Here is a 25,147-nt window from a genome sequence, read left to right on the forward strand (position 1 = left end):
GTGGGGAATGTCTGGGGGAGCTGGCTCTTCAGGAGGAATCAAGTGAAATAATGCAATAAAAGAACAGCTATATATACTCTATGCACTGCACGGCCCTGTTGACTATGGTATGTTACATTACATACAAGTAAAGGTCTCTAATTTCTAATAACGTCTTGTTGATCAAATACACCCTGAGATATCACTCTCAGCCATATCAGATCAAATCAGGTTTTGCTCAACATGCTCGATGAGTGAAAAGAAAACTTCTAGAAACTTCTAGGGTTTTCATCCTATTTTCACAACAGCAGAGATAAGTAGAAAAAGCCTCCTCCATACAGCTCTGGCAAGCATCTGACCGCTCTGTCTCTGTCTGTTTAATAGTTTCCTCCTGATGACTCAGTTTTGGCTCAGCTCACCTCAGCTGATTCCAGAGCTGCTGAGGGAAGGAGGGATGCTGGGATGGAGAGATTGGCTGGTGTTAGACAAGGGCAGAATCTGCTTTGTTTACTCTCCACAGCTCCACTCCCGGGCTGTCGGCCCTCGGCTGTCAGAGTCGGAAATGAACCTTCAGGTTTACTGGGGTCTATGTACTGTGTTCGAGCTTGATGGGAGTAAAAGGCTTCGTGTTCTTACTGATCCCTGCCCACACTGCGGGAACTTTACACCAACCTCTGTCCTGTTGGGCAATGGTGGATGACTGTAAGAGATTACAAACTGTGAAATCATTTTAAAAACTCCACCCCTTCACCCCTGCAACACACACCTTCCTTCCCACATCCGCCACTACTCATTGAATTACCCAGATCCCCCCTATGTTTATGTCTCTGGAGCTCCTCACTCAGCACAGCCCTGCGCCTAGACTGGGCCCTTTTCTCTTGCTCCTTCATCACTCTTTCCCTCCCTCCTCTCGCTGTGGCCCATGACTTTGCCGCATGGCAAACTGTTCCGCCGAGGTTTATTTAAATCTAACTCAAAAGTTTACTTTACCATGGCCCTATCTAAATAGAGCCTGCCACCTCTTTTACGCCAGCGCAGCTCTCCATTAGCAAGGCAAACAGCCCCGTGTCACTGGAGGGAATGTATACAGTCGCAAAGAACAGAGGGCGAAGGAGCGAGGGGGAGAGACTCCATCCTGCAATCCATCTCCAGTGTTTCCTGTAGGGACTCCTTACTGTTTACTCCGGGACTAAATTGCCCCTGCTCTTCTGGATATTCAGGGGTATTCTCGTTTTCTAATACAGAACACAGCTGGAAGGCACATAGGAAGCCAACACACGCGTCGCAATTTTTACCTTCCCACTGCAGCCACACACCACAGCAGCTCCAGCATTCCTAAGGAAAGCATACAACGGTTTGTACATGTTGCACATATGGTAAACCACCACCAGCAAAGTGAGAGGGATTAAGTCATCTCGGCCAATCAAATGCTGAAAGTCGGGAACTAAGGACCACTGGATATCAGCGTGCAAACTTTTCTGAGAGCCCTCTTTTGAAATATATATAATGGGTAACAATTTTCACAACGCTTTCCCAATTCATCAGCTCCTCAGAACTCTTCTCAAACATTTTAATGAGTCCAGCGCAACGCTTCAGAGCAGCATTATTAATTTTAGGTTTAAATTTTTCCTTTTTTATTCTTTCAGGAGAAGGGACGGGAGTCATTAAGACATGATTACAAATGGGTCTTAATGAAAGGGCAATTAGAGGCAAACTTTGACCAGGCTCATTAATTCTAATTCAGTACAAACACACCGTGCTCAGGACCAAAAGCCAGCTTCCCCTTCATTAAAGAGAGGATGGTAATTGCCTTGTCCTTTATTGGACACTTGAATAATTTCAAAAGAAGGGGGAGGACAAGGGGAGGATAAAGCCTAAAGCATATCATTTGCAATATCCTTATTGGTTAATCTCCTTTCATAATGGAAGTTTTGCCACAAAGGATCTTCACTGCGCTTTGGAACATATGTGATGTGATACTTTAGAAGAATATGAGCTGTCACTCACAATTCTGATTTGGGTTTTGATAATACACAAACAATTTCTCTTCTTTCCCTTTTGTTGTCAACTCAGCACTGTGAGTTTATTGTCTTGACGGCTAAACCTGGGCTCCTCCTCTGCTCTGGTGAGGGTTCACTGACTCTGCTCTAACAGAGTGTCACCCGCAGCCGAGGACGAAACACTCTTCCATAAACACTGCGCTTCTCATCGACGCGCCGCTGCGAGAGCACAAAGAGCCAGTGACAGATTGTCATAAGCGACTAAGGCGGAGTGAGAAAAGGGCTGCTGGGGCCTGCTCCAGAGTTTGTGAATTGCTAATGTGGAACATATGAAGCCTGTTCTGGGGCTGTGACTGCCAGATTTCATTATGCCACCTCTCTCCCCGCTCATGATCTCACTGCTCAGGCACGCTCGTCTGCAGCGGGGCCCACAGTTACACCACAACTCTGCAACACTTTGCAAACTGCGTTAAAGATGCCACAGACTTCGTCTGTTTGCATGTTTGCCAGTGCATGTGTGTGCAACTTGTGTCGCTCCTCTCTGGGAGTGAGTACAGGCACATGTACATACGTCTGCTGTGCAAAAAAAACAGGACAATGCAGTTCAGGCTGCATTTTGTTACTGGTGTTTTTTTTTTTTACTTACTCCTGAAAATGTCACCTTGAAATGTTGAGATACTTAACGTTCCGTTTCGTAACCTTATAGACCTGAGAAGTTGAACGTATCAGGTATTCCACAAAAAAGTAAAGATTAAAAAAAAATTTGTGTAGCACACACGATATAATATCTGCAGACAAGCATGACTGTGAGTATTTAGCATGTGTCTGAACTAGGTGACTTGATCCTGCTTTCCTCCAGAAATGTGACACTGGCCCTCCCATCATTATCTGGCTGGCAGGAGATGGAGCCCTATACAGACCACCAGTAGAAGCAGTCTGGAAGCTGGCTCTCGTGTGAAGGCGAATTTCCCCTCTGATCAATCCCTTCACACCCAGTCTCTCATCAGGTCTGCTTACAGTGAGACCTCAAGCTGTTTGGACATGTAAATAACACTTTGGGAGACTGTTTAGCTAAGCTCAATGGGAGTTGCTGTTGACTTTTGGAGCGTTTTGCTTAATTACGGGTCCCAGATTGTTTCAGGTCTAATGGCCTAATTACCGCTGTATAAATTAGTCTAATGTTGCTGTGCAAAGCTTTCTCTACTGGATCTGATGTCTGGGCACTAGAACAGAGAAAGATAAAAAACAAGCCTTTATTCAGCAAAGAGAAATAGCAAAAAAAAAAAGGGGGGGGTCGAGCAGAAAGGTTAAATAACAGAAGAATGTTAAGTGTTGGCCTGCCAATCTCTCTGCTATTCATCATATACGCAAGGCTGGCAGATCACACTCTGCCCTTCCTCTGTAAATCAATAGAATTTCTTCTCTCCTCTGTTATGTTCTGCACTGTTTTTGCTTTCGCTGTCTCTCTTGCTCAATTGCTCTCACACCCTTAAACACAAAAAAGTCTTTCTGTGGGTAAAACTAATTAACACGGTGGAAAGGGAAAACAGAGCAGAGAAGAGCAGAGAAAGTGAGCGGTAAAAAAAGACACATCAGCTACGCACGATAACAGGCTCTCTGTTCAAGTATACATTCCAGCGCTACTTGCTGTCAGAAGTAATTTGTTTGTCTAGACTGAACAAGTCGGTCAGTGCCCATCCTCTCTCTTCATGGTTCTACAAGTCTATGCGTATTTGCTCTGGGACTTAATGTTCGAGCAGGTTATCTGTTTGCGCCAATATTTACAAAGTTAAGTACAGGATCATTTTTCAAGGCTTCACTATGCTCATACATCATCCACTGACATGTAACAATACACTGCCAAACTTTATCTAAAAGTTCAAATTTTTACAAGTGAGAATCCCTGGTGAAGTATGTCTCCATTTGCAGGACATTTATCTGAAATAGTATTTGGACAGAAACCCCAGTTTTTAGCAGCCTGAAGTCAGGAATCACAGTGATGTAGATGTAGGCTGTGCTTCGAGGAGCTTGTAGTTACCTTTTCTACCCCTTCACTTCTCTGTAAGTCACACACATACCTTCATGGAACTCCAGCATTTGCAAGACATTTATGAAGCCAAGTCAATCTTAGCAAATTGCACACCAGCTACAGAATAGAGCTAAGCACACACACACACGGCTCTTCCAGGGGCCCCCAGCTCCATCCAATCCCCAGCCATTCCCCATTTTTCTTCCCTTCCACGCCTCCCTTCCTCCCAGTATCCCAGTGTGGATCAGGGAGTGAGGGTTATTTCACGAGGCCTCTGTGGAGCGCCAATCTATCTCCTACATTTGGTGAATTTCTCCAGATTGGGATAAGCTGGGGAGCAGAACAAAGCGTTATGCGTTGGCCCTACTCCCCTCACTTCAGCACCCTCTCTACCCTACCCCACCCTCCGGCCTCTTCTCCCCCACCCAGCTGAGGAGAGATTTACACAGCAGTTTAGTAACTGAAACACTGCACTACACCTCTCTCCCCTTCTCTCTTTCCCTCGCTCTATCTCTCACAACCATCTATCTCCTCCTCTCCGAACAGTGATACCTCTCAGAGAGAAGGGAGTTGATTTAAACCTCAGGTTAACTCACCGGGACTTCGCTACATTTATTTTGCTTCAACTTCTCCTGTGTGATTTATTCTACTCAAATACAAAGCCGCTTCAGGGTTTGATCTTTTTTGAGATCTTTATTTTGGAATTGGGGTCACAAGAAGAAATGAAAAGATGCGTTATGTCCACAATCTGTTTTTAAAAACTCCTTTAAATGCCTGCATCATAGAAAATGTATGAGAAACTATATACAAGTATGTAAGAGTCAAGGTTATACCAGTGACAGTGTTCATGATTACCACAGCTGTACCAGGCTACTCTGTGACAGACTGACCCCCTATAGCCCTGAGTCACGGCTCCTCCCTGATGGTAACTGTGAGGCTAATGCAGCTGCACTGTAATAACACAGGCTGGACACTGCTTGGGGAACCTGGACAGCTTCTCAATCCTGAGGCATGCTGTGAGGCCACTGACCAAAACCGGTCATCTTACTGTGATTTTGTTTACAATATAACATTTCCTGGAAACCACTGTTCTCAGTTCAGTTCTGTGTGCTACGAACATCAACTTTCAGAGACTTTAAACTTGATTAAGAGACATTATTTATTTATTTATATATTATATTTTGTTTAAAATTATGTATTATCACCTGGTAATGTGGTTAAAAGAAGTGACCAGTTTTAAAATTCTCCTCAGTGGTGCATTCAAGGGCACATCCAAGAGCAACTCATTAATTAACTAAGTTACAGGAAAAACCCAGAGCAGTGAAAACTCTGGAATCTCAATATTTGGAAAATCTTTTACAAAAAGGTTTAGCTCATAATTGGCAACAGAATGTTCTGGATGATCTGTCTCGAGCCGGTCGTTTGCCTCTGCAAGCTGATTTTCATATGGTGTTAAAATTAGTGGCAACCACTGGCTGCACTGAAGGTGGGAAATCAATCTACAAACAAACGAAAACGGTCATGAATGATTTTAAGTTTAAACATTCAAAATATTTGAATTTAATATAGTTTACAACCAAAGGACATTTCCCTGTGTGTTGTAAACCCATTACTCTATTTTTCACCAAACCTACACAGACATTAAACAAAGCCTGTGCAGGCCTCTAGAGGAACGTGGCCATTATTTGGGCTAATGGAGGAAATGTGTCACAGAGCAAAGACAAAGTCCAGTGTCACAGCAATCAGACAAATGGCTGCTGGGCTCTGCAGGGCCAGACAGGGGTCGACGCTTCTGGACCAATTAGGTCTTGTGAGCGCAGCAACATCTGGAAATCCGTGATTCTCCTTCTTTTCCACTTTCTGTGCTCTTTGCATGGCTGTCACCTTACCCTCTCTTTCACCCTCTCTCTCACTCTCGCATCGTCCTCCTAATTCTTTCAATTAATCCCGCTCTCGGCCTATCTCTTTTTCTTTGCCTCTCTCATTATTCAAAGCGCATCCCCCTGATCTCTCCCCTTTCCCTTCTCACAGCATCCAAAAACAAGGACAAAGTTGTAATCCATTTACTGCACCCCTGTCAACAGATTCCACCCAAATAATCCTAAAAGACTTACAACCCGACCTAGGTACTGTCAAGGGAAGGGGAAGAAAGACAAGGCAGAAGGCACAGGGGAAGGCAACGGAGGACCATAGAGAAAGAGGGAGAGGAGAGTATACAAGGGGAGTAAAGGAGTGAGGCAACAGACGGAGGGAACTTGTGTCACAGTGATTTGAGTCTTTGTCACACAGGTGGCGCCCAGGGGTTCCCTCAGCCTGGGCAGAGAGACAAACTGGGGCCCATGTAAACCTTAAAGAGGATTAACCCTGCCGGAGCACTTTAATGAGACCTGAAACTGCCGGGCACCGGAGAGCCCCACTGATTGAGCCGCGCTCCAGTCGGCTCCCAACGGTCCACCAGCCCAGTGGCCCAGCAGCGCTGCTACAGCCCCATGGCCTACAGCTGCCCGCTCACACTGAGCCACATCAAAGCAGCCTGTCTGGGAGAACCCCGAGACGGGAAGAAGTGGAGGGGGGCGGGTGGGCATAAGGGAGGCGGAGAGTGTGAGTGAAGGAGAAGTGGAAGGAGGAGGGAGAAGAGGGCGCCTGGATGGAGGAATCCCTTATCTCCTCCTGAGAGGATGCTGCTCTGTGGTGCGAGATTGTCTGGAGCTGCCACCTGTCCCAGGCATCTTTGAAGGCAACACTAAAGCCTGTGATGGGCCTGACCTCCTTGAGCTCCCATTCTTTTATGTCTCTCTTCATTTTCTGCTTTGTTACACCCCCTCCTCCTTCTTCTCCACTCTTACTGGCTCTTCTCACTTTTTCCTCAGCCCTCTGTCTCACTTACACCCTCAGACTCAGCTCTGACTCCCCCCTTCTTTCTCCAGTGATATCTTACATTGCTACAAACATTTTAATTACACTGTGTTCATCAGCCTCCTCTTCGTGTAGAACAATATATACTTGCGGTCCTCCAGAGAAGAGAGCAAGATATGGGCTGTTGGCTGAAGGGATCTGAGCGCTTATCTTTGCCACTATGTGAGAGGAATGCAAAATATAAAAAAGGAGCGATGAGATTTGGATACAGAGGAAACAAACGTAGAAAAGCATGAAATAACTGATTCTCCCGCAGCACACAGAGGTGATTATCCTATTGGAGACTACAGGGTAACTCAAGGAGCAGAAAAAAAAAGCTTAATATATTGTGGCTTTAACCAGCTAGCTGAGGAGAAGCCCCCATGAGCATTTAGTCCTCTTGTTTTTATGGTATTGTGGTTGATGTTATTGTCGCCAGTGGTGTTTGCTGCAGCTGACGGACAAAATGCAGAGAAATCTTCATTTTAAGCTTTCACAGCGACAGCAAAGCACCATTGTTCCTACTTGAATCTGTGACTTGACTGATTAACCAGTCTCATTTGAAAAGAAGTAAAACACACTGACAGATGTTGCTACAATGATACCAAGAAATGCTGAGTGTTCCTCTTTGAACATCTTAAATTCTCTGGAAATTCTTCTTAATTCTTCTTAGCCCCTTCACATTTAATCTTGTCATTGTTAATAAGAACGGCCATTATTCTAAAATATTCAGTTCACACGCATAAGCTTTGCGGTAAGAGCATCACACGACCTTAAGATGGTATGAAAGTGCATTCTCGAAGCACTTCAAACTCTGCTTAACCCCCTTAAATCATCCAGCGCTACAAAGGGGCACATGCATGTGAGAATATGGCCTATCTTACAGCATGAGATGCCTCTAATAAGCTGTATAAAAGGGGATCATCTGATTATCCCTGGTGCGCTGGACCAAGGGGCCACAGCAGAGCACAGGCCCATGTTGTTCTTTCTTGATGAAAGGAGGTGGATGGAAGGGATCCCTCTCCATTGCCTGCAGTGTGCCCCAGGCTTCTCTGTGCCGGCACACCACTGGGGGACTACACGGTGCCACCACGCTCAAAAAGCCAATATTGAAACAATCACAAAGACAAACACTTACCCTTGAAACAGGCACGTGTCTTCTCACCCCAGGCTCTCCGCTGTGCTCCCCAGTTCTTTGAGGGAGGGGGGTGTTTGAACCTGCCTGTACCCAAGCCAGTACTTTTATGTACGTTTAAAACCAACAAGAGGCCTGAAAGTTTGTTCTTTCGGTGCAATTATAGAAGCACTGTGTTTGTAACTTTTTTTCTCCTAAACGTACACACACACACTTTATAATTGCTCTTTCTTGCTCTCTTTGCCACTTTTACTCTTTCAAGACATCTGGAAAGGTCCATATGAACTGAATGACCAAGCACTGTAATTAACTGTAGAGAGTCCAAAGCCATTGTTGTGCAGATCACGTTCAGTTTGGTGACAGCTAGCTCATTCAGTTCAGTGGTCAGCTGCATTTTGATATTGAGGCAGACAGACTGACGCCGAGGCAGCGGCTGGCGTGCTACGGCCCAGTAGACCTGAGATCAGCTCGCCACAGCAGTTTAGAGTTTAACCCCTATGACTGGACACCCACCACCCCCACCGCACCGTAAAACTCCGGGACGGGTTTTATGCCATGGTTTAGCATTCCCACTAGCTTTCCCAGAACACAGGACCAGTGTGATCCAGGTAGCAGTCACCTTTGTCCAGGCTCAGAGAGCAGGGTTACTGTGATACATGTGAAAGAATCCTTCAGCCAAGAGATCCATACCTCCACTGCCTCTAGCTTAGCAAGCTTGGTTTCTGAGATCAGTCAAGGACAGCGAGGCTTTGGTGTGGGGATTATGCCCTGGCAGCCAGAACTGGGCTTGATTTTTTTTTTTTTTGAGGAGCTAACCCAAAGACTATTGGACTGATAGGCAGCCATCAAAAGCCGGGAGACATACTTAATGTGTCTGATTTACTATTATTATCAGTGACCTGCTCTATCACAGATACAATGCAGCCACAAAACTTATGTCACTTCAGCGCCAAAATGCTTGAACATTGTCTCTAAAGCTTGGCAAATTCACTTTCCTCTAGTTGCCTCCCTTTCACTAAACATTCTCGGGTGTTTCAATGCAGTTTTCACATTTGCAATGGAAAGCCATTGAAAAGAATGTGCTTTAAGTCCCTCCACAGATGTGTTTAGTCTGGCAAAGAAGGGCAAGTGTTTAAGAAAGAGACACTTTAAAGAAGAGGATCCCCTCTGAGGAAGCAGAGATGCTTCGCCAGCAAGTGGGCTCACTGTTGCTGCAGGACCACTGACCGGCTAATCGGCGCATAATGTAAACAGATGTCGGCGCGGCGCATCCCATTCACATTTCTACACAATTAAGATCTTAAAAAAGGACTTCTCCCTCATTAATCCTCATCTCAATCCTTTCTTCTTATCCCACAGCAAAGCCCCATGAATTAGTGTTGTGGTAAGAAGGATATGGACTCTTATCCAGTGTTTGCCCAAGAAAAGCGGCTAAGATTCAAGCATCACCACGATTAGCTAATGGTGACAATGGGGGCAATGTTTCCTTAGTGCCTCCTCTTTTTTTTTGCATTGGAGTGGGTGTAAAAAGCCAGAGTAAACACAGTCTTAGGCCACGGACGTAAGAGGAGTGGGAGATCACAAGTCTGGGTGAATAGCAGAGATTTACCCAGAGCACACACCCCTGAAGATAAAACCCCCCTCCCCCCATCTTACTCTCTTCTCGTTGTTCAACTCCCACGCCTCCCAGAGCTTCGCCACCATTTTAACGACCCAGCGGCCAGGTGTGGGGAGGCTGCAGGTGCCATCGCATTTAGGCACATTAAGCACTGACACACACCAGCGCTAAGAGTAATCGGATTTACCTGGCTGTCTGCTGCGTGGCGTGGCGCGGTGTGCAAGCACAGCACAAAGGCTTAGGGCCCCCTCTCCATCACAAACACACACACGCATGCACACACCTGGGATGAATTTAGGAGGTGACAAAGCCCTCATACAGAGGGACTGTCGCTGGTGGAGTAAGGGCTGTGTGTGTGCGTGTGTGTAAAATGTGTGTGTGTACATGTGTTTGGAACCAGAAACCAGAACAGGAGCCAGTGGCTTTTTACACCTTGTGGCGGGGAGTGGCGACAGACGCTACAGGCTTCTGGTTCAAAGCAGCGGAGGGAGGGAGGGGAAGTGGAGGTTTTAGGGGAGCCCTTTCCTTCTGCTGACCCTCAGACCACTGGGGCTCATGGGGATTGAGCTCTGGTACTGGGTTCAATCAGACAGAATGGGACCGCCGCCTTTAGGGACACCCCATGTCCTCAACACCTGGGGCCAGGAGGAGGTGTTTTACACAGCAGCGCTCTCATCTCAGATCACAAGTCTTCCTGAGCAGATTCAGGATCAGAGAATTGACAGAGATCAATGAAAAACACTAGAAGCCGTTCAGAGTTTGGGTTCTTTAAGTCAAAATTTGTTGTTATTTTTATAGCCCTGGCAACCAATCAGGTCTTAACTTGATGTGTAATTAATGTAATTCTCATATATTCACTGAAATTAGGGCTAAGGATAAAAATTACTCATATAATTCATTATTGTGACATCTTTTTTTTCAAATGATTCATCGTCATAACAGAAAATTCTCAGAGTCCAAAGTGATGTCTTCACATTGCCTGTTGTGTCGGGAAAATAGCCAAAAATCATAAGATATCCAATTCGCAGTGATATCAGAAAGAGAAAAGCAGCAAATCCTTGTAACCAAGAAGCTGCAACTGGCAAAGGTTTGGCATTTTTGTTTGATAAATTAAAGACTAATTAATTATTAAATAGCTGTAGATTAGTTTGCTGTTTATCAACTAATTGTTTCAGAAATGGCACTCAAGACTTTTATATTAAAATGTGGAAGAAGCAGTTTGGAGGGAGAATGAAATCTATGTGCATCATGCCTTCAGCTTCCCAGCATGCATCACTGTGCTCTAACACTACTCTGCTTCGTATGATTGCAGCCTTCCAGCCTCTTGAGTCCCAATGCACAAAGAAAGCCTCTTGAAGCTCTGCAGCCCTTTTGACTTTTCCTGCTGCTTTTGAACTCTCCATTTCAGACTGTGACTTTTCCACATGACCCCAAGCCTCACACTGACCCCCACCTCTCCCCACTCCTACCCCAAGGCTTCAGTGGTCTGGAACCACCAGAGCTCCTTCACACATACCCACACACATACATAAAATGAGAAGTGGCAGTGTTGCTGAGTTAGGTCAGGATGTAATGGGCAGTAATGTTCTGCCCTTGAGGGTCCTGTCCACAGCACCATCGCCTGGTTTTAAGTAACCTTTCCCTTAAAGAGGCACCTTGGTGACTCCCAGGCACCCAAGCACAGGGGAGCAGAAGCTAATGAAGTGGCTGAATAAATAGAGTTACAGTATAAGGTTGGGGTCCACTGGACTTTTCATTACTTCCACTGGATTAAAATCACTTTGTCTGCCCCAATTCAGAGCCAATTTAACCAAACTAAACAAGCTATCACATCAAATCCAGGCTAAGTCCTGGCTACAGTGGCCGCTGAATTAACCTCCTAATCAGCCTCTTACACCCCAATCATCTATCTCCTGTTCTCTCTTTCCACAGAGCTTCACTTTCATCTAACTACTACTGTCTATCTCACCTTTTTTTTTCAAATTATCTTCAGTATCTCACTCAAGCCAACAGCTCTCCCTTCCCCTCAATCTCTCAAGCTTCATCTCCATTAGTCTCTCTCTCTCTCTCTCGCCGCTTTTCTCTCATACAGTCTCAGAGTCCCATAGAGAGAGAGAGAGAGAGAGAGAGAGAGAGAGAGAGAGAGAGAGAGAGAGAGGGAGAGAGAGGGAGGCAGAGTAGGGAGTGGTGAGGTTTGACTCGGCGCTGCTTTGGGGCTTTGAAGTGTGTGTTGATGAGAGAAAGCGGAGTACTGTGCTCAGACAGGCCCCTAATGAGGGAATTAAGAAGCTACGCTGGCCGTTCCCCATACTAACTTCCCAGGCACCAAACAAGACAAGAGTGTGTACGTGTGTTCACAAATACGTGTGTGTGTGTGTGTTTGCAGAGGCAAGAGCAAGTGCAAGAGAGAGGCTAATCTGTCAGACATAATCAAGCAGTCTGGTAGTCCTGCCTCTCACCTACAGTAAAGAGACAAACTTGCCCTAAGTGTTCAGGGTTCTACAATCACATCTTTTATTATTTTCTGGCTAGTGGACTTACGATAGTGTGAGTCTAGATAGCCGTTGCGGGGGTCCATAGCGAACAGAGTGCCTCGGTATGGCAGGGCGTGGTCAGCCAGGTGGGGTAGGGAACCATGCAGCTCCTTCTTGAGCAGGGAGGGGCGTTCCTCTGTGGAGGTGGAGGGCTCCTCGCTCACGTTCCTGTCGGGGCCGCCGGGCGTCTGAGCCTGGGAGCTAATAGCATTGCGCCTCTCACGGTGGTAAGGCGTACCTGAACTCTCGTCCTCTGTTAGGGTAGATAGACAGAAAGAGGGGAGGACGTTAATGATGTTAAAACTTTGGAGGAGCTGCAGATTTTTTTATGAGCAGATATCAGAACAAAAGTTAGGAGCAAGTGGGAGAATCTCTCCCTTCCTGTTTCATACACACACACACAGCTGAACACACTCATGTTCTGCACAGCCACATATATGGTGAGGAAGTCGGGTAAAGGGTGGAGCAGGGAATCAGCTTTGTAAAACCCGAAACCTACTGGGCATCACAAGTGTAAATCAGCCTGATTTTGACTTCCACAGCGCTAAATGTAGGAGTTCAGAGGCAGACGGTGTATGAACAAACGGACACCACAGATGAAAAAATCCCAACCTCTTCATTTCACACAGCCGAGGCAGTGTTTCCCAAAAGTCTGCTCTTAAATTCAGCTCTGTCTGTTCTTTTTATAAAGAAATGGATTCCCATGGAGGAGCAAGCACAGGCTTTCCGCCTGCATTCCAAACTACCCATTAACCAGCGTCATGGGTTGTATCAACCCCACCCTCCTTCTCTCTCTGTTCTCAAACTAAATCTTTCTCTCTCTGTCTGAGGGCAAAATTAGGAGGAGTGGGGTCTCTGGAGAAAGCTTCCTGGCATGCTGGGTAAAGGAGATAAATGTGGAGTTGAGTTCAAGGGCTGAGCTCCACCAGAAAGATATGACCCATGACCTTTGGCCTGACCTCTGAACTGACACATATAAGGGTCAGTTAGCCTCCTGACCCAGAATTAGTCTTTTCTGTAGTACGACACTCTATAGACTAACTTAGAAACTCTGAATGACATTTCTAGGATTTCATTGTATTTTGAAATTTCAGCAAAACAGATTTGAAAGTGTATATAATTTTAGGTAACAACTTAAGTTGATTTAATCTTTTATATACAGGTCCTATATATTTGCTAATTAGGCCTTAACATCTTCATTAGCAATAATTCCTTCTTCAAAATAAACTCTTTGGGTTCAGTCTGATCCACAAAGTCTCCTCTCAGCCCTGATTTCTACACTAGCTGTTGTGGTTTGTGATTGTAATTTCACCACCGAGGGTGTTGGTCATCAGCACACTCTAATGCTCTTTCTCACATTCATGTCGCTCACTGAGAACTTGGCAAAATGTTGCAGTGCTGGTGCCACAGGTACTGCAGTATTAGCAGCCTAGCTGTGCAGGGCTCCCCCACTATGCACTGAAACCCAACAGCATCCAACTGGCAATTAAGAACAGAGGAGAGGGCCAGATTAAAGAGCACCACCTTAAGCAGTGAAGAGGGCTGGCATAATGCTGTACCACTTCACAGAAGAAGAGAAGCGATCAGAAAGGGGGAGGTTAAGAGAGAGAAACAGAAAGAGAGGATGTGATTGAGCGAGGAAAAGAGAGAGCAGGAGGAGCAACGCACGGGTCCCGCTTTTATTCCCCTCACTCTCCCACATCCATTACCTGCATTTGGACCAGCCGTGCCCCGGCGCGGTACTGGCAGCAGATTCAAGGATTCTTAACGCGGAACTGACAGCCAGAGAGGCAAGCTGCTCTCATCCGCAGGAAATGACAGTGTCAGTTATGATATAAGTATTTAATCCTATACTGCACAGCCAGTGATCTTATTAAGGGAATAATGGCACTTATACGGTTAAAGCTGGATTAATAGGTCTGCTCTTGCAAAGCGCAATATTAACATAAAGGGATTTCAGAATTGGGTTCATCTCTTGACATGGATTGAAAGAAGTCAAGACTGTAAACTATGCTGGGAGCAAGCACTGCTAAGGGCAGAGCACGTAGATGCGTGTAGCGCAGGCTTCCACTGTGTACTCGCAGCTCTTTCACATCCAGAAAATCTAGCATTACGTCTGGGAAGTAAAAACTGCACCGTCTACATATTTATGAGCTCTTTTCCTTACTTTCAAACTGATATTTGATGTTTTAGAAATAGACCCATCACTAGGGCTTTAGATAGTGTAGCAGTTAGAAGGCCACTGGGCTCTAAAACTGGCTTAAAACATCTTCTGCCATCTTCTTCTTAGTTTTGAAAATATACTATGCATTACTAATTTTTCACTATTTTCACTTGTCTTGTTCACTCTCTTCCCTCATCTTTCTTGTTCTTCCTTTCTTTTTTCTCCTTCTCCAGTGACCCTCTACCCCCCACCCCTGCCTGCTGCTTTTCAGATATGTCTCTCTGCTCCAAGGGAGGTCAAGCGACTAACAGTTCAATCACAGCAGTGTCACAGTCCCACCATCCCCCTCCAATCCCCATTGCAAGTCCACGGGGGGGGTTCATTATTCTACCATATACCACCTTAAGGGGCTTCATTACTTCAGTCCATAGCACCTTAAATGGTTAAACAAACACTCAGCAGCACAAGGGTCAATTGACTCCTCGGACTGGTGGAAGAGAACCAGAGGTCTTGGGTAAGGTTTCTCCTCTGTGCTGCCTGCACCTGCTGGTGGAAACTTGTTGTCTCCGCATAACATGTCAAGTATCCATCAAAAAATGAAATGGGCTAATGAAGACAGAGCTTACACAAGTAAACACATGCAACTTTGAAAAGTTCAACCCTGCAACACTTCTCTAACTCTGACCATCCGCCCAACAGACCCTTTCCCTTTTTCCCTCCCTCATTTTTCATTCCTCTTTTATTTCCTCTTTTCCCATGGTTGCCGCATCCAGTCCTCTACCAGTTTGCAGGTCTATTCAGCCCAACACAAAAGCAGCAGGCCGGTCCTCTGTGGACCAGAGGAAAGCATGCCTCTCAAAAAAACAGAAAAAAGAACCATCCTGCTCTCTCTCTATGGTGATTGAATTTCTTAACATCTTTTCAAAAAGCGCTTAAATGCCTGGAGGCGAGAGGAAGAAACAAGCTAATGGTGGATGGGGAGCACTGAACAAATTTCAGAGCCCTTTCCTGCTCGCGTTTGAGGTTGAAAGCGAGCTCCTGCCTTTCAAGTTTCAAAGTCCTCCTTCCTCCTGCAGTGTCACTGAAGGATTTGAAAAGAAGGTAATTGTGCTCACTGCCGTCCTGATCAGAGCACACGCCCCAGCTCTAGTATTTCAGGAGCTTTCTCTTCCACTATAATGGTACCTGGTGCTCCATTCCTGCATTCTTCCTCCCATACTACTCTTTCTCCCCTGTCTCTCTCTAACCCTCTACAAATGCACTCTCTCTTGCTCTCCCTCACTTGCTTTCTATCCATCTTTCACCCCCAGCAAGCCACTCATTAAATCCTAAAGCCCAGGTTTCTCCCTTTTTTCCCCTTGTCTGGGGTCTCTATTGTAAAACTCTGGTTCGAATACCTTCAGAGAAAACCCTATGCATGGCCTTTAATATGGTGGTATAAAAGAGAGAGTGGATGCAATGACAAAATGAAATTTTAAAAGAGATAATGAGATATGGAGTGGGGCCAGATCCTCTAAGTGTTGGGCTCTGGGGCAAGGGAGGGGAGCTAAAGTTAAGGGTGCCCAGCCAATTCAAAGAAATGAAAAGTGAAACAAAACCCTTGGCTTGTTGTTTTTTAAGGTATTTTCTAGAGGCAGAGGTTAAGAACAAGGATTGCTGTTGCTCCACATGCCAATCTGTCCTTGGACTCTTCATTTGCCCTCCAGCTTGAACTCATTCAGACAGCGAGTCTCTAAAGCTGGGACATGTATGTTTCACGAGTGCACAAAGGGCCACTGCAACTCTTTCCCCCTCTATTACTGCCTTTCCTAAAAGCCTAAACATCAGAGGAGGTGTTGTTGTACCTCTGAGCCAAAGCCAGACATATGCTGCGTTCCACCTTCGAACTTCTCAAAGCACTGTTGTCACTGGCACAAACAGATTTTGGCTGGGGAGCACATGGAGAGTGAACGAGGAGGAGAGGAGTGGAGGATATACAGTGAAATCACAAAACACTTCTTCAAAGCGCCTCTCCTCCTGTGCAATAATCTCTTGCTCCTTTTTTTCTTTCTCTTGCAAATCAACTCCCGGGAAAGACTCAAGACTCCCCAATTAACAATGAGAGGGGGAAGAAAAATTCCAGCAGCTGGCTAGAGTTTAATAAGAGCACCTCTCCAAGCGGCTTAGGCTTATGTACCTGATTCACCGGCCCTGGCATTGGCGCTATAGACAGAGGGAATCATTCACGATTAGCACAGACTGAAAGACAAGGGAGAGGGAGACCGCTCAAACTCCACCAAACCCAACACAACAAGAGCGCGAGGGATTACTGCAATTGTGTGAGGTATTTTTCTGATCAACTTCTTGGCTGAGGGCTCAGTGCCACAAGGAGCTTGGTGCCTTCCCCACAACAGAGTTCAGTTGAGCATTATGTGAAGGTTACATAGTCCTAATGGAGCTTCCTGTATCTGCCTAAAAACAGGGTGACATTCGAGAAACTCATTGACAAACAATGTCATCCGCTAAATGTCAGAAGGGAGACTCAGGTCATTACCCTGATATCTGTGGGCAGGATAGCTTGGAGTCCCTAGCTAAAATATCTGTCAGAGCTCTGGAGAACTTCAGCAAACATAACGTTCACTCCCTCTAACTTTGCGCTAATGTTTGATTCTGTCTCTGCAGAGTGAATCCGCGGTGGTACATTATTTATCCATAAGCGTGTGACTGATGTTTGGACGAATTGCAGAGAGAGGTATGGGCAGGTCAGGATGTTCCCTCTCCTGGTTAGCAGTCATATTGTCAGCTGTTGATTTCCCACGCAGCGCCCGCAAATGCCCTCTTCAATATTCATCTAGGCAAAATCGACAACTCCCACATCTCAATTTGGCTCTCGGAAGCCCAGGCCCCAACCCCCCCAGCTCCACAGCCCGCAGTCCCAGCCTGTTCTCTCTGCCGCCGGGGGTCTGCTGGGACGCACCCAGAGCTCAGCATCTAGCAGTTCCAGCCTCCAGGCCCCGGGGCTGGGGAGGGGCAAATCAAAGCCCGCGTGGCTCCTTCCTTCTTTCCCTGCGCTCACCTCAAATCAGCCTCACAGCAGGGTTGTGTCGTGCCAAGCCTCCGCCTGCCCCCAGCCACCCCTCATTCACCCATTAGGGGCACAGGCCCACCATAGCGCGGCCCGAAACCCCACTACCATTTCATCAGGGCCACATTGTGAGGGAGCAATGAGCATTGCAGTGAGAGAGCTGAAAGCTCTGACTCTAAAATGCACACTGATGCGTTTTTGACCACGGATAGTTACAGCCTTTAAGGTTTTTCACTCAAAGGGCACCTTGGCCTGCATTCTTTAAGGAATCAAACACCAAGAGATGCATTTGATCAAGGCTTCAAAGCAAAAAATGCCATTTAGCGCTCTGATTGCCTTGTAGGCTGTATTAGCGTTGCTTCAGATAGCCACAAGTCCGCTATAATCAGCCATTACCTGTTAGTTATTTATACTGTCCTCTGTAACAATACAAAATGATTGTGTGCTAGGCCAGACTATGGCAGAATTATGTCCATTGGGGACAGTGGGTCTTTTAGGGTGAATCTGGGCACACTGCCCACCAGACCAGAGTGGGCCAGCTTTCCACTGGGCCTCAGCACTGGAATCCCACTTCTGACACCAGAGCGATCCGGACCAAGTCTGTGGCACTCAGATTAGGAGCAGCTCGCCAAGAGAAATGGATATCCAGCCAAAGCAAAGAAACACAGAGCCAACAGTTAGGATAAAATAGAAAAAAAATAATACAGTAATTTCAAGCACATCAAAAACGATCCAAAATGCCACTGTGCATATTTCCCACCTTACAGTATGGGATGACATCATAAACCTCTTTCACTTAACTTTTAATAGTTTAAACTTTATGTCCATGGTGCATTTTTTCCCCCTGAAAACTCTTATGTAAACATGGTATGATGCTGTGTGTTTTTGTCTGAGTGAAAATGCACATTCACACTTTCTGGTACATGAGTGTAATCTGCATTGAGGCGCAGAGGTCCCCATTAAGATAGTTAGCCAGCAGTTACTAGGAGCTGGATAATTAGACACTTCAAAGGCACCTGCCCGCCATCCCAGAGGGGGCAGGAATCGCCGCCCCCCGCCACGTTTAAAAGCATGTTAACTCCTATCTGAGGCTAGCAGGCTAATTTAACTTTTGACATTTGATATCTAAGGAATGAGAGGGATCAGCCATTTAGCTGGAACAGGATTACCCACCCCCTCCCCGCACACCCCCAATAGCCCTCCTCCTCTTCCTCTCCCTCCTCTTCAACCCCAAAACCCCCCTCTCCCAGTCAGGCCGGATTCATTAATTTTCCTGCTGCTAAGCACTTTATCAATGACTGGTGAACGTCTAAGTCCAGAGTGGACTCTCTCTCTCTCTCTCTCTCTCTCTCTCTCTCTCTCTCTCTCTTCTGTGGTGATTAGGCCTGTGGATGTTCGGATCTGTCCATCTAATTCACTGCCTGCTCTGTTGCTGCTGATCTGTTCTCACACCTGCTATGCAGCTCAGTAAACAGAAGTGAAAAAAACGCTTTGAGAAGCGGGCTAATGTTGAAAACTTTTAAGTGCGAAAACCATGTGAGTCCAGAATAACATTTTCTGGTCATTTTTGTAAATGTCACCGTCCACGCTAAAATGCCTAAACAGCAGGAAAATTGATAAAATGGATCCTATTTTAGTCGGCAAAACAAAACAAAAGTGCCTTTCAGCCCACAGTCTGGTGAGGTATTGAGTCTCAGTTGGTTAAACTTCTGTCCTCTCCCGCTCTTTGTGATCACCTGCTGAACTCAAAATTTAATTGCCGCTGCTATTTTCAGACATATTTACTCTGGACGCCCTTTTTGAAAACTTTCAAGAGTCACATGCTGGAATGGTATGGAGGGTGGGTCAAAACAACGAGCAAAAGATTCAAATCAGCCAGCTAAGTGTGGGTCTGCCTGCTCCCTCTCCGTGTTGGCACAAAATTAATTTCCTGCAGAACCGCTACCAAATATATTCAAATATAGTCTGTAACCTTTGACATATCACAGGTAGAGAGGTGCTGGGAGTTAATCTGCATCCATAACTCTACATTAGTCTCAGTCTAATGCCTCCTGCTGAATGTCTACATTACATTGAATCAGGGGCTACACGTAAGTGTGACGGATCTGGGTTAAATGAACGGCACGCCTGGGCTTTTGATGGTGCAGCTGGTAGTGCTTACTGTTTCTAACCCGTCACATTTGGACATAAGGCCTTTTTACCAGAGAGCATGACAATCAGAATTCCAAACTACAAGCCAAATGCCATAAAAATAACACAACTCAACTGACTCTTTCACTCTGCTCCCACAGTGAGAGGCCATTCTGCGCACACATTAAGTCACCTGGTGTTTAAAAGAATCTAACTGAATCAACTTTCTTGCCTTTACAGCTTGACACATTAATTATTTAAAAATAACATTAGTTCATTTTCCACATTTTTTTCCATCGAAACCTAAAAGGTCCCAATTCACCTCACAAAGAATCCTTTATGAACCCATCAATCATCATTTGCCTTTCCGACATCCTATCATCATTACGGCTGAAGGTTGGGCCACATTTGCTACAAAATCTCAGACCTGACCCTTGTGTGATATGAATGGGAATGCCCTCTTAATAAACAGGGTGTAATTCTCCCCTCTCCCCCTTAAACTATAGGTGAGACCTGGACCCTTTCATTACAGTGTCTGAAGCAGGCAGGGAAAGCTCTGCAGATTAGAGGATCTGCCGTGTTGGCCAAACAGACTTAACCACTGTGTGCTATGAGAGGGCTGGCGGTTGGAGGTGAGTACAGGAAAGGAAAAGGCACCAGACTTTCTATGTGATCAGACAAATGCCTCTGTAATGTAAAGGGAAGCACAATACAGGGTGAAGGTTGCAGGTCTGCACAATATGTTGGACCAGTAGCTGGAGCACTCGTATTGTATGTCACAGCTTAGATCAGCCAGCGAGTGTCAGGAGAGAGTTATGTGAGGTGCCCGGGATCTGAGAGGTAAAAGTCGGATCAATTAACTCCATTAATAATTTGAGCCCACTGGCAGTAGAAGGAAATTTAAAGGCTTGAATAGGCATGAAAAAAGTTTCTCGCACCACTAATGGGGGGCAGGCTAGATCACACAGTGTATGTAGAGAGAGTTTGACCCATCAAGTGCAGATATTGGTTAAAAAAGACAAAAGTGAAAGCTGCTCCTTTAATGTTTCACACATTCCTCTGACTGACCACGTATAAAGAAGCCTGCTACTTTTTTTCCTTGATCTTTTCACCTCTCAGTTTTCCTCATCATATCTTCTGCTTCAACACTCTCTGTCCTTACTTCCTCCCGTACTCCTTCTGTTGCTCTCCCCTCCTGTTGCTGTCCGCTCTCGGTAATGAGCTCCCCTCATGTATGACCTCTCCTGTCACTCCCCGCCTGTGGAATCCTCCTCTCCCGCTCCACTCTCACCTCCTTCTTTAATCTCTGCATTACTTTGCCATTAATCCTACATTCCACACAAGGATGGCTTCTGCGGCTGAGCTGACATGTTGCCTTTATAATCTGGTGTTCATATTGGAATGAATCAGTGGGATGGAAGCAGAGCAGTGTTTAAAATTATCATAGAAAAAGACTTAGCCGCTCTAGGCTACTTTAGGATTCACCTGTAGCATGTAGCATTCACCTCCTTCTCCATCCTTCATTCCCCCTCTTTTACCTCTCTACATCCCACCTCCTGTATCTCATTCTCACCCTCTCCCTGCTAATCTCTTGCAACTCACTGCTGGTTTCCTGCTCTCATCTGTCAGTCTCCCAGGTCTTCTCCCAGTTCCCATGTCTTTCCCAGATCTCCTCAAGCTCCCTGCATTGCCCCCTCATCCCTTTCCTGCACACTGACTCCCTCTCTCCATACACTACCTCCCTCCATCCATCCTTCTCCCTCCCTCCAGAGCCGCAGTGGGACTGTTGGACTCACGCAGCCCCATGCTGAGCTGCTCCAGAGCCAAGCCAGAACAAAGAGCCCATTGAGCCGAGCGGAGACATAATGTGGGCCGCCTCTGACAGCACCAAAGATGAAGTCATGAGGTCGCCAAACAGTTAATAAAGACGGCCCCATCCTCCAGCTGCACCAAGTGTGTGTGTGTACAGTCGTCAAGGAAAGTGAGAGAAAATGAGAGATTATGTGTCTGCATTCATGCATGACTGAGTATCTACAGTATGCAACGCGTGTGCACATATCTGAGAACATGTGGATGGATAAAAAGCTTTTAAGAGCGTAATGAGATAGTCCATGACACCAAAAAATGCGCTCAATCACTTTGTAAATACCACAGAGGAAAAACAAAACCTTCAGAGAATTGCACTTTTAGTTTTGGCTTCGCTCCAGCTGCGTTGAAGAACACCCACCCCACCCCACCGCCGCCCCCCTTTCCTTATTGGAGTCTGTCTGGCGCAAAGTCTGACATGAGACACATCTCCCCGGGACTGGAGCTGTCGCTGCGAGGCCCACACTCCGAACATCATTAGACTCACTGCTCCAGGTGAGATCAGGCAGGGTAGGAAAGACAGAGAGGGGTGAATGTGTATTTGTGTCTCTGTGCCAAAGCATGCATGTGGGAGATTCAGTTCAAGCATTAATCTCAATGCCACTGAATGACCACGGTCTATTAAAATGCCTTTACAGGACCACTTGCTTGTCAAGAGGCCTCTGGGCTGAGGACAAGGGGAGGAGGAGGAGGCGGGGGAGGGAATGGTGAAAGACAGCTATGCAATTGATTAACATTAGAAGGACTTGCTCAAGTTCAAATTGCACGGCCCCTCTGCTGTAAGCTACAGACATTTGTTTCCCCGCAAGTAGAATGTTTCTTTCAAACCCTGTCTCTGCTACACATCTGAGTTCAATTCTCCGCATGCCCTCTCTCTGAAAATCAATTCCTCCTCCTCTACTCTGCTCTTTTCCTCCAGCTCTGCGAACAGACCAGGGCGAGGGGATTACACTGTCCCTCCCCAGATCCAAGCAAGACAACAAATGGTTCTTATCAGCTGACACCCCCCTGCCATCCAGGAGGAAGAGGCAGAAAAACTGGCCAAGCCGCTTCGGCACGGATGTGTTTCTGGGCTCTGTCTGCCAATCGTGGCTACTCTTTTCACACTTAAAGCCTGAGCTATTTACGAGAGCCCTGGGAGAATGCGTGCGCAGCACCAGAGGGTGGGAAGAACGGAGGGGAGAGAGCTGCTGCTTCTCAACCTCTGCTTCTAATCAATCACCAGAAATCACTGCCATGGTTTATGGCCTTTGATCCTAGCTCCTCTTTCGCACTGCGAGGGAGAGAGTGGGGCGGGGAATGGGGAGGGGTAGCAGGGAGAAGGGTGAGAGTCAAGGCCCAGGGGGTGTGGAGGTCAAGGGAGAGAGATTAGGGGGTATAGGGCCTTTTGCTCTTGCAAACCTGAAAGCATGTCTTGATTTAATCCAGTGAGCTCTGAGCACAGAGCTGAAAGTGGCCTGGAACACAGAGGCCGCTTGAAGACAAAAAAATAAGTTTCAAGCATGAAAACAGAAATTCTGCTACATTCAGACATTTCTGGATGTTCTGCTTTAGGGGACATCAAACTGTTTGACACTGTCAGGCCAAAAAAAGTTTTTAAAACTAATTCTTATTTTACCTCATAACTTTTTTAAAAATGACACATTGATTTAAATAATAATTTAAATCATAGTTTGTTATGTTAGAAATTACACAACTAATTTTGTGGAGTTCTTTTTTTAATCTGTGGGATTTTTTCATGTCATGTAAAAGTTAAATTAGCAGACAACGAATCATCTTGAAAACCTTGCTTCCTTGATCACAGAGTATGTGTGAGATCAGTTCACCAGTAGGACCTGTCCCTCTCCATGCACTGTCATTCTTTATATAAACTCCAACCCTGGTGGCAAGGCCACTAGATGCTACTTCATCCTCTGAGTCCCATTCAACAAGAACCCAACTGCGGTAAGGAGGAGTGAGTGAGCGAACAAAACAGAGAGGACGTGGAGAAGAACACACCACAATAAATCCTCCTGGCAGGGTCAGGACACTCCTGCTTTGTTCCTCCTGGCAGGAGGGAGGCCACTGATGCCTACCGACAAATGGACAGAGTGGTAGAATAATCAACTACTGTTCCTCCACTTTATGGGTTTATGAGTTTATGGGGCCCTCGGTCGCCCCTGCGCGCCTCCCTCTCTGAGAGAAGTGTGATTCGGCCCTGTTGCGGCGCTGCCAGGCTGGTCGATGTATCCCGGTCACTGGTTCAGAGACTTGTTTCTGACCCGGGTGACCTCTGACTCCCGGGCCTTTCTGGCTCTCAGCATGTCAGTGAAAATGACCGCAGGTTCCTGTAAGGAGCCTTTGTGACAGGCAGCATGAACTATCACAGCATATTAGATTTAATAATCTATGAATCTATGAGTTGCTGAATTTAGATTATGCTCTGTATCAGTGCATATTACGAATTCTGAGTCAACTTAAAGTTTTAATGTAATCTGAATTCCATATGTGGCCATAGTTGCTGAAGTCATGCAGTCTGGGAATGTGGCAACACTGATAAAAAGAAGTCCAGGCCAGGAACACAGTTATACAGGTTACTTACTGCAGTATGCTTCAACAGGTTTTTTTTCTGTGCAATAAAGGTTAGAAAGCCATGGCCAAAACTTCAAAAGCAAGACCGGAATTATAATAAACAGGAGTTTTCTTCAAGGGATAATTTTGAAGTTTTCATTCACGTCTAAAGCTGTAACACTTGCTACAACAAGTAGGATGAGCACTGGGCAAAAAAGAAAGAAGCAATTCCACTACAGCCAAGTTCTGGCAGCATCTCCACAGCAGGCAAAAGTCTAGAAGAGGTGGCTTATACGCATCCTCCAGCAGTGAAGGAGCAGTGGAGCTCCAGCAGGCAGATCTGAGCAGGCGGAAGTGTGCCAGACAATAGAAGCCAGGCTGGGCTGGACTGGGCTGAGCAGCTGAGGTTCCCCTCCGCCCTGATTAGCAGCGAGGCTAAGCTAATCCTGTGCCTCAGGCCCCTGTGAGGTGGCTCTGCCAAACGCCTGTCCCCCTGCTGCTGCAGGAAATTGCCTTCAGTGCAGAGGTCCATGAAATGGCTATGGCTCACCAGTGAAGGCAAAGCACATCCGCTGTGTGTGCACACGGATGCAGTGTGACTTTAACAAATACTCATCTACAGGTAGATTTTATATTTTATACCTCATCTATAACCTTGTGATGTACTATCCTGAAAACAGCCATGTCGTGGATAAATTATGTTCTTCAGTGTAATTTGTTCATTGAGTGAGTTGTTATGTATTTGTATGTATTATTTATGTACCATACCGAGGTCTTTTGACACTAAAAGCCAGTTTTCCTGTGTGGGGTTGTGTGTCAGGCTCTATAACGCCTCCTCCATTGTGCTGTTTGACCCGTGGGCCAGCCAGAGCTCCCATGAGGTCCCTTATCCCTCCATCAGTCCTCTCTCATTAGCCACCACAGGCAGAGCCCAGAGCAGGGTAACACAGAGGGGCCCCTGCTTCCTCCTCTGGTCCCCATGAAATACATACAGCACAAATACAGATGGCAGAGATCACCTTTTATCTGTAGTGATCCACAAACAACCAGTGCATTTCTTAAAATAACCACCAGCTTGTTGTCTGTAAAAGAAAATGCCAATTTAAGAAAATGAGCAAAGATATTTCTTAGAATTCTTTACAGTTTTAAATCCACATCCAGCTTCCTCATGTCGACTCATTTG

General features: G+C 46.1%; 1 protein-coding gene across 1 annotated transcript in view; it reads right to left on the bottom strand.

Annotated features, from left to right (window-relative positions):
* gli3 (GLI family zinc finger 3) overlaps positions 1–25,147 on the bottom strand; it is an 88,767-nt gene that overhangs the window by 42,551 nt on the left and 21,069 nt on the right. The window contains exon 3 of the mRNA XM_041066068.1: positions 12,198–12,443. Coding sequence (XP_040922002.1) covers positions 12,198–12,443 — 246 coding nt within the window. The remainder of the gene's footprint in view (positions 1–12,197; positions 12,444–25,147) is intronic.

Source organism: Toxotes jaculatrix, chromosome 20 (assembly GCF_017976425.1).
Source record: "Toxotes jaculatrix isolate fToxJac2 chromosome 20, fToxJac2.pri, whole genome shotgun sequence".
In the NCBI taxonomy this organism is placed as follows: Eukaryota; Metazoa; Chordata; class Actinopteri; family Toxotidae; genus Toxotes; species Toxotes jaculatrix.